The sequence below is a fragment of the Parasteatoda tepidariorum genome, chromosome X2 (genome assembly GCF_043381705.1).
Source record: "Parasteatoda tepidariorum isolate YZ-2023 chromosome X2, CAS_Ptep_4.0, whole genome shotgun sequence".
NCBI classification, from domain to species: Eukaryota; Metazoa; Arthropoda; class Arachnida; order Araneae; family Theridiidae; genus Parasteatoda; species Parasteatoda tepidariorum.
Genome location: NC_092215.1, coordinates 7,298,581 through 7,309,627, shown reverse-complemented (window position 1 = coordinate 7,309,627; position 11,047 = coordinate 7,298,581). Strand labels below are relative to the sequence as shown.

At 28.9% G+C, this 11,047-nt stretch overlaps 1 protein-coding gene across 1 annotated transcript in view; it reads left to right on the top strand.

Annotated features, from left to right (window-relative positions):
• Window positions 1–11,047, top strand: part of LOC107454853 (large neutral amino acids transporter small subunit 2) — a 79,063-nt gene that overhangs the window by 52,342 nt on the left and 15,674 nt on the right. The window contains exon 5 of the mRNA XM_071188302.1: window positions 7,137–7,143. Coding sequence (XP_071044403.1) covers window positions 7,137–7,143 — 7 coding nt within the window. The remainder of the gene's footprint in view (window positions 1–7,136; window positions 7,144–11,047) is intronic.

Here is an 11,047-nt window from a genome sequence, read left to right as displayed (position 1 = left end):
AAAAAAAAAGCTAAGAGGTGCGAAAAGGAACATGCGATATAACGATATGTGTTCTCAAAACTCTGATTCTGATTCTACAGCTCACCAATCCAGGCCATTTCAACATAACGAAACGAACATCGTCTTCCACAGCGCGAGTCAACATCGGAACGTAAAAGAAGAGTCTTATATCGCTATATCGTTATCTTATATCCTTGCGTGTCTTATATCGCTATATCATTTTGCGCTCGCTGTCTTTACTCGACGGCTTAAATCAGATTTCTGATGCATCGCCTTGAATGAAAGTCGCTGTATCGTCTTGCCGACATATGCCTTAAATCTATATGTCTCGATACATCGATTTATAGCCCAGTCCTACTTGTGAGACATGCAGAAGCAAAACTTTGTAAGCAATACTGCCTAAAAATTTTTCTTACGATGGCAATTAGGAAGAAGAAAAAAAAACTCAATTTCGGAGTGAATAAAACACCCGAATAGATTCAAAAACATTTATAATTAAATCTTAAAAGCATTTTATTCGTTTTGTGCATAATTTTTCAAACAAAGCACTTAATTGCCTCATAAAAAAAATCTTCGTTTGTTTAATTAGATATTTTTCTTAAGCAGAATAAACATGAAGTTTACGGTTTACTTAGAAATGACTCAACTAATGAAAAGGAACTGGCCATTCAACCTAAAGTTTCAATGTGGAAAAAAAATGGTGTTAAGTTTCCTATTGTATTCCAACTTCCTTTTTTCTAGTAAAAACCATTTAACACAACATTCAAGGTCATGAACTAAAGACTTTCTTTTAATGTGGGAATCTCTGCACACACTTCCGTTTTGAGTTTTGATAATTGAGAGAATCATCAGGCTTTCGGCGTCATCAACTTTTATGCCCAGGTGAGCGCCATATTGAGTCGCGTGCAGCTGTTGAATTTAATGAGCTTGGTTTTATAACGGTTTGTGTTTGTATTTCCCGTATTTTGAATACAGCTGTTCTTTTAGAACTAGTGAAGATGTGCGATTCTTTGTTTTTATGATTTGACGTTAAATTTTGTATGCAAATTCTATTTTATTTGTACAATACTGCCTATTTAATGCTCAAATTTCGTTTATAATGTGTTTTCTTAATGTCAAAAGCCAAGTTTTAGTTTTACATTTTTGTTAGAAGAAAATTTCTTTTCGAAAATTGAAAATAAAATGAACATTTTTATAAGTACATGTTTATAATGGTCTGAGAAAACTGAAACTTTTTTTTTTTTAGATTTTGTTATATTACACATTTTGAAGAAAATCATAAAATAATTTATAATTCGCGTTTTATGTTATGATCTTTGGAGTAACGAATTTGTCTGTCTAACTATTATTCTGGGCTAATGGGTTCTAAAAGCTTTTAAAAGAATATAATTCACAAATTTTTCATTGTTTATTAATTGTACAATTTAAAGGGACAATATACGTTGAAAATCGTTACAATGAATCTTGTTTTTATTTTGATGCCAGAAACTTTATTTCTTTTTACGTCAAATCAGGGTTGGCAGGTTTTTGACATGTGACAGTTTTTGACAGTTTAAACCATGGTTTAAACCGTCACGTCAAAAACCTCACTGTCAAAAATGTCGAAAATGTCAAAAACCTATATTCATATGTGAAATTTAATTAATACATAAAATTTATATATTTTTTATAAAGGATAGTGTTTCTAAATATGTTCTAGAAAAAATAAATTTAAAATTTTGAAGAAACACTTATATTTTGAATAGTAACCAAAATCTTGTACTTTTGAAAACTCACATCTTTTGTAATATTATGTATTCATTTTCATGTGTTATTGAAAATCTGCAGTGATATTATTAAGAAATTTATTTATAACCAAATTTAGTGTATAGTATAGATTATACTAAAAATTAGACATTTTTAAAGATAAACATTAGCAGTTTTGTACATTAGACATCTTCTTTTAAAGAAAAATCTTTTTAATATTCTTTTAAATCTTCTTAATAATCTTTTTAACATAAGACAATACAAATTTAAGTGCTTTCTGTTAAATACACAGAGTAGTTAGTGTCGATTTACAGTATATTCAGCCTATTCATTTACTATGCTGAAAATTTAGTTTATCCAAATACTTGTGAATTTCATTTTGCTGAATACTATATAGTTTTGTTGAATATCTAAATATTCAGCTGTTGAATAATTACTTCTTGCTTTCAAGATATGCATTATTTGTATTCTTAATACAAGTGGAGAAAAAAAAATTAAGAGATAAAAATTGTTTTAAAATGATAAGTGTAATAATTATAAATAAATATAATAAACAATATGAATTATATTTATCATTATTCATAAATATAACTACTTTTAAATTCAAATTAACATACTGGATAATAAAGATATTCGGTATAACATTAAAATTTTTTTTCATACACTTGTATCAAGTTTGTATTTATACAACATAACTTGTAAGTTCCTTATAAATATTAGTTATATGTTCCTTATATGTCAAAAATGCATAGTAATAAACTTTTAATTTTCTTAAGTATCAAAAAAAAAATTTTTTTTTTAAATATAAATATTTAAACAATTTTTGTGCAAAATTTTTCTGCACATGCATTTGAATATAAATTTCTGAGATTTTAAATCTGTTATTTTACCTTAATTTTAATTAAAAAATATTTTAAAACCTGCTGATTACCTATAGTATAATTAAATTTCAATATAATGCATGGCAACTGTTGGTAGTTTTGAAGTTTATATATTTTCTTGGCAAACTTCAGTTTTTGACATTTTTGACGGGTTTTTGACGGTTTAAACCAGTATTATACCCTTGTCATGTCAAAAACCACTTTTTGACGTCAAAAACCCAACCCTGCGTCAAATGCACATATATAAACCTTAAGGTACCAAGTTTAAAAAAAATATTCGGAGATTATAGTTAAAACAATAGTTAAACAACACTTCGCATTACAATTGTTTACAATTGATTTCAACTTCTTAAATGTTTGATTTTAAACAATCAAGAATAAATATTACATGAAATTTTGAGTATTGTAGTAGTCTTCATTGCAAAACTTGCTTTGTTGCGTTCGTTATTTTTGTTTACTTATGTAAACAAATATTTTAAATGCATTTCATAAAATAATCGTTCTTAGACCTTACTTGTGACTGATATTTTAAAATAGAATTGTAAAACAATTAGCATTTTTAATTACCTGACATTAAAAAGTGTCTTAAACTATAAAATACATTATTAAAAATGCTTCTTGCGTTACAATTTATTTTTCAATTCTTTGCCACAATGATTTTAAATGCGAATCTTGTAAATTTTCTGTATTTTTTTAAGAAGATTTTTTAAGAATTCTCTGTATTTTTTTTTAATGTATTGCAAGTACGCAGCAAACATGACAAAAAAATTAGATCTTTAGCACCAAAAACAATGAAGTTCATTTTCAGGGTCAATTGTCCACTTTACGTTGAATTAAGGATGCATGTCATGAGAGGCCATAATGTCAAAGTTGAAAGGGTATCGCCAAAGAAAAAAAAAAAATGGAATTTATTAGCAATTTCTTTTGGCTGAAACATTTTTATGAAATGGCATAGTAAGTTTTTTCGTCTATGTGCATAAAAGGATATCGAATTAACAAAAGTGCCTCTGAGGTATAGCGGTTTTATCTTATGAAACCATTAATTGCTAGAACCCCACACTTGGGACCATTTGCGGGCTCTTTACAGTTTTTTATAGTTAAAATTGACACAAAATATCCTAATGTGAAATCGGACCAAGTACAAATGATTATATCGTAAAAACGGACTCTTCATAAAATATTTTATCTTATATCAATATTTTTTCTTTTTGAAAATGGACTGTTTAAAAAATACTTCGTTTTGCGTCTCGTAATTTTAAAACTACAGCTTCCTGAAAGAACTCCCCTTTCCACACAAAAACAGAACTTAATTTTCACTTTTACACGAAAAAAGGACCTTGATTCTTTGGTCTTTTTAATTCAGAAAATGAGAATATTTACACTAAATCAAAACAAGTCTTTTCACACAAAGTTTGGACACACCAAACTGTAAAAAATTCTGAATTAAATCACCGCAAAAAGTATTGGCACCTTGAGTGCTGCTACTTTTCACCATAAAATCCATTTTTACCGTAAAATTTTACGGAACAAAAAATCCGATATCTCTTAATTTTTACCGTAACTTTTACTGAAAAGCACGGAATCATTGTGATTAAGTAAATATTACTGTAAAAATAACGGTATAAAATTTAACGATAAAAATGTATTTTAAGGATGAAGTGCTAATACTTTTTACTGTAATTTGATCCGGAATTTTTAACACTCCACGTATTTTTTGATTTTTTAGAAAATCACAAAAATTATACTCTTTTTTTTTTCTTCAAAAGTTTACTAAATTATAAGTAGATTTTTCTCTATTTCACAAAAAAGAACCTTTCATTAAAAGTCGGGATTAACACCCGATTCTTATAGATATTATAATTTATAGATAAAAAGCAAATTCATTTTTCCAAAGAAAAGGAGAATTTGATATCTAAACAAGGTGCAAAAATATTGAAATGTTCGTTCATATTTCTTACTTAACATATTAACATCGTATTATAATATTCTGTTTACAGTTGCTTCAAATTAAAATAAGTTAGATACACTCATAAATTTTCAAAGTATCAATTTTCATTGCGTAATTTGAGGTATTTAACCTGTGGTGTATCTGAATCTAATAAATAGTAAACGTGCATTGTATTACTAATAAAGAATTCAAAGATTATCATCATCGAATAACTTATAGGCTTAATTGATATTTACGGCACGTATTTAATTCATAATGGTATTTATTTATTCAGTTTAAATAGATAATATACATGAAAAATAAAACTGGCATTAGTTGTGCGCTCTGTAAAGAAAAGACCTTCAGTTTTTACTTTTGATTATTGATTTGATAGTCTAATTGCTAAAAGGATTTACAAGATTAGTAAGATTGGTTTTAGGATTTTTGGGATCTTGTAATAAATAAAGGTTTCAGAACTTTAGACAAAAAATTTAACACTTTCAATTTATTTATTTCTTAATTTTGTTAAATTATTCGACTAAGTAAAATCCAAATTACAAGATTAGATTAATTTAAATAACAAAATTGTCCAAAGTAATGTTAATGAATGTTTAAAAAAATATTAAGTGCAAAATAAAAAATGATTTTAAGCCATTACCTTATTTTTTTATATAAGGAAATGTAATTGCATTTTGGAACGTTTAAAATTCTTTTTATATTATTAGTATTTTTTCTTTAAAGCAACTCTACAACTATTGAGCACTTTATAGACGCACTTTAAGATGCTTTGTAAAATCTTAATTATCAGTATATACTATACAGCTGTATTATTTTTACGCGTTTGAAACCAGTTTGCACTTGTTTATGTTCGCGTATCAGTTGGTTAACATTGTAATGTAATGCGTTAAAAATAAATACAAATATATAAAAAATCCCCTGAATAAAAACCCATTTCATGTATGTTTAAATATAAAATATTGCGTATAAACTCGTGCAAATCGTGTAATTATTAAGAAACTACAGTGCGTCTAATAATTTGGTTGAATTATTATAATATAATACCTGATATAATAAATATTCTCTAATATATCGTCTAATTTATCCAATCGTCGAATTTATATTACATATCGTCTAATTTAACCAATTGATACACAAACGTTAACAAGTGCAAACCAATTTCAGTCGCGTCAAAACATTAAAGCTGTATAGAGTATCACCTGATAATTAAGATTTTACATAGAGATCTTATAGTGAGTCTAATAATTTATCCAGGGACCTTAAACATTACATGCAATGCACTATTAAAATATAAAAAATATGTTTAGACTAACACAGAAAGTCTTGACACAGGTTTTTATCACAGATATATTGACGTGACGGCTGAAACCGTCAAAAACTGCTCATCTGTGCTTAGAAAAAAGTTTCAACATTTAATATCAGGATAATTGTTTTTTTTTTTTTTCTTTCCTATTTCTAAAAATCACATTTTAAAATAATGACAATTTCATTCGATATTTCTCTCTTAATTACTTAATTGACTACTTAAGTTCCTACACAATAATTTTGCTTACTGGTGTAATTATACTTTTTGATGTGAACCTTAGATTATGCGCTAGTTTAAAAACACTTAGTTTAACTAACTTTCAAGGGTAAACAAATTCAAATTGGAAATAGTTTGCAAACATATGAATACTCTCGTTGCCGGATAGTAAATTCTTGAATGAACTGACCTTGGTCAGTAGTAGTTAATTATAGGTCTTGCAGCTGTATTTGAGATGGGCTGAATAATATGTCACAAAAATGACAAATTAATATTATGTCTGATAGTAAGTTCCGATATTTACTTCCGTGTCCACAACACAGGAAACTAATAGATGTAGGTCAAAAGGTCTAAGATTACAGTTTATACTATATTTATTTCTTTGGAAGTTCAAATTAAGAAGTTACATAGTTGCCGAAGTTTAAGAATTTCAAGGAATTATTTTTTTGTTTGTCAAATACATTTTTGCAAAATGTATGTTTCAATATTTTATTTTTGTTTTTATAAATGTAATTTAAAATTATTTGAACCAGTATTACTTGCAAACTATTTAATATTGCAGAATTTATTGTAGCCTAATAGAATTTTGAACCCAACCCAGAAGATAAGGGAACTCCTGGATCAAGTATTGGGAGACACTTGTTTTCGTGGAGAATTTTCTGATGGAACTAACGCGCATTTGCGTTACATGGAGAGGAAATCCACTGAAACCTCCCGCGGTTAGCCTGCTGGCAAGGGGACTCTAACCCATAATCCATCAACCACTGAGAATATTTTACGTGAGCACTGTGGTCTGTGCGAGCCGGGAGCGGAATTCGAATCAACCAGCCATCGCCGGGATTCGAACCGGTCATTGGGAGGCGTGAGCTTTATCCCCATGGCTTAGATACCATTATTGTAAAAATTAGGCTTAATCTAATATGGGAATAATATAGCAGAATTGAATGTGTTTATTTGCTAGGCAATCTTCATAAATCTGTAAAATATTCTGTATAACAATCTATGTATTAAGTTTTTAAGCATTCAAATTATTTTGCTATAGATTTTTGGTAAGTGTAGCTACACAGAAATTAGTATTTAAAAAATTATCACTGTGTAATTCCTTTTTAGTGCGCCAGATATAGCTAAATTGCTATGTCCTTTTTGCCTCTTATTTCAGAGTAATTGAAAATTGTGCAGCTTAATTAATGCACAGTTTTAAAATTACTTTTAAGTAAAAATCGAACATTTTAATATTATCTCACGGTTTTGTCCACTCTGCTGTGCCTTGTTCCCATAGCTCCCTGAATGATCGATTTGTAGCTATTTTATTATATTCATTATACAGTCTCTGGCCATATTCTTAGACCCACTCTAAGATTCTATGTAAAATTATAATTATCATTGTTTTTACTCGCATGACACCGGTTGTTTACGCTTCTGTGTGAATTGGTTAACATTGTAATGCAATACGTTAAAAATAAATACAAATGGGAAGTATATAGGAATATAAAAACCCATTACATGTATGTTTAAATATAAAAGTATCGCTTATAAACTCGTGCAAATCATGTCATTATTAAAAAACTACAGTACGTCTAATAATTTGATCTCATTATTATAATATACTTATATAATGCTTGATATTATAATTATTCTGTATTTATACAATATATTTATCGTATCGTCAAATTTATAGTATATATCGTCTCATTTAATCCATTGATACACTAACGTAATCAAGTGCAAACCGGTTTCAGTCACATGAAAACAATAAAGCTGTATAGTATGACCCGATAATTGAGATTTTACATAGAATCTAATAGTGCGTCTATTAATTTGGCCACGGATTGTATTTGCTGCATTCTAAGAAAATAAAGCACCTTGAGTGCCTTTTTACCGGAATTTGAACCGGAATTTGTTACAGAGTTGTGAAATCGGCGGAGCCACGAGTCGCAAAGGTTTCTCCTCACTGCTTTATCTATAAAAATTCTTATCGTTGACTTTTTTTAACACTTTAGGATCAGATTTAAAGTGGTCTATTCATAACACAGATTTTCCGAGAAATAAATCTTTGTTTCGATGCATTTCCGAAATGCTAAGAAGAGGAGAAAGAATGATTCATTTTTATAGAATTTCAATAAATCCTTTAAACATTCTTAGATTGTTGTAGTCTTGCTTGCATTAATGTAAACAATAATGATAGGTTATCTTCTATTTTTGACACCGAGAAGACTATTATATACACTTTTTTTGCCAGATTATCATAATTCATTAGTTTTGAAGCTTTTTTTATTTCTTTGAATTCTGTTATATGCAATGTTTCTATAAATAGGCAGTTTGGTATCGCTATTCTAAAATTGAAAAAAATTATTAGGTAAAAAAAATAGTTTGTAAAAAAATTTATGTGATTGAGAATGCTCTTAAAGTTTGTTTTAAAAATAAATTTTTTATGATTATAATTTTTATAATTTTCGTGATGATGAGTTTTGTTAATTTTAATAAATAAATACATTTTCTTTATATTTTAAGTAAAATAGTTTCTTTATATTTTAAATAGAATAGTTAGTATAAAATAGTTCAAAAAAATTTGCTTTTTATGTGTAATTGAAATTACATTATTAATGCGCAAAAAAATTAAAATAACTTTGCTATCACGTGATCCAAGCCGGCGAGTATACCGTTCGAAGGAATGGAATGAAATTTTGTGCCAGAAAAAGGAATCGATTTTCTAATTTTTAATAAAAATCGATTTTTCGACTCTCACAGGCTACGACTAGAGCGATTAAATGTCGAAATGCGCACTGTAAGAAAATCACATTGAAAAGGTACTTTTCCTCGAAAAATTTATTTTTACGTAATAAAAATCTATTATTATACCATAATTTTTAAATTAATAATTTTCGTAAAATCACTGAATCAATCTCATAAAATAAATATTGCAGTAATAATTACGGTATAATATTTTTATGAAAAAAATGGATTTTTCAGTATAATGGATTTTACGGATGATGCACCCAAAGTGTCGTCACATTGTTCCGCAATATTTTAAAGTGGATTTTTTGCAGTGTGTGTTTTCAACGAACAGTAAAAACTTTTGAGTTGAAACAATACTTTAGCAGGTTTAGTGGCAACGCTAGACAGAGATAAAGAGAGAAAGCGTAGAAATCGCCTTCATGTTCGTTCCTACTGTCGAAAATTTACATCATACTTCAACTGCGTCGCTGTTTAAAATGCTAAAAGTTCTACTCTAGTTTAAGTTTCTTTGCATTTGGATGGGAAAAGTTAGTCATACGTTGGCATATTCACCCCGTGATGTTAAAAGTTTTAATTTGTCTCTTGAGTATTAAAGTTTGGTGAGAGTTGTTTGATTTATTTGCGAATCGATACTGTACTCTTAGAATTAAATGTACGATAAAGATCATTTTTTTAGCTTTACGGTTTTAAAGCCGTTTACAAGTAGTATGGTTAAAATGCAAAACCGTGGAATGGGGCTTAATTAGTTTATCTGGTTCTGAGAAATACAATACTTTTTTGTGTTAAGTCACCTTATGGTGTTGCCGTCTATGCGTGAATGAGAGTATCGTATTTTATTAGTCCAGGGTCACAAATAGGGGGCTGCCAGACACTGAAAACTCTTCATGGGTTGAAGGGGCTGGATGAAATGTTGTGATGTCAACGCTGAGACTCGAACCCCCGTTCTGGTGGTCATGAGACTGACAAATTAGCCCTCTCGGCCATAATAGGTACCCAGCTGCAAAGAACTAAGTTGCTATATAAGGTGGGCTTAGATGGTGTGATAAAATTCTGGTTATTTAACCGTCTTAGGTGAAATCAGTTATTAAACGGTTTTTCTTACAGTTAACAGTTTAAACACCTTCTTATTTATGGTTATTTGACTATTTTGCTTGAACATGGTAAAATAACAACTAAAAATTTATGATTTAACAAGTTTTTCGTAGAAAATTCCAACAATGTGCACTATACCTTTCGCAAGTGCCGGATTATCCATTAGGCCAGACTAGGCCATGGCCTGGGGCCCCCAATCATTTGGGGCTCCCTTAAAATGGATTTTTTGAAAATAAATTTTAAAAAATTGAGAAAAATAATGATTTTTTTTATAAAAAACCAGTTTCAAATATGCACTCTATAACAAAAAAATTGACGCACCAAGAAGGAGATGTCCGATCGAAACGAAAATTGGTGGATAGGAAGACAATGTACAGAATAGTAAATGATTAAAATTTCAGAACAATTTAATTATTTATTGTAGAGTTACAGTAACAAGTTCAATGAGATGTTGACCCGGCTCTAGCCTAGATACAAGCTGCCACACGGCGTGGCATAGACCGATAAAGCTCCCGAATGGTCTTTTGCGGTATTTCCTGCCAAATTCGATCCAATTGTCGAACGAGGTCATCNTAGCTCATTTTGAAGTACTGCTCAATATGCAAGAAAAGAAGTCGAATTTTTTATTATGAAGTTATAGTTTACGTTTGAGAAAAAGTAGCTCATTTTGAAGTACTGCTCAATATGCAAGAAAAGAAGTCGAATTTTTTATTATGAAGTTATAGTTTACGTTTGAGAAAAAGTAGCTCATTTTGAAGTACTGCTCAATATGCAAGAAAAGAAGTCGAATTTTTTATTATGAAGTTATAGTTTACGTTTGAGAAAAAGTAGCTCATTTTGAAGTACTGCTCAATATGCAAGAAAAGAAGTCGAATTTTTTATTATGAAGTTATAGTTTACGTTTGAGAAAAAGTAGCTCATTTTGAAGTACTGCTCAATATGCAAGAAAAGAAGTCGAATTTTTTATTATGAAGTTATAGTTTACGTTTGAGAAAAAGTAGCTCATTTTGAAGTACTGCTCAATATGCAAGAAAAGAAGTCGAATTTTTTATTATGAAGTTATAGTTTACGTTTGAGAAAAAGTAGCTCATTTTGAAGTACTGCTCAATATGCAAGAAAAGAAGT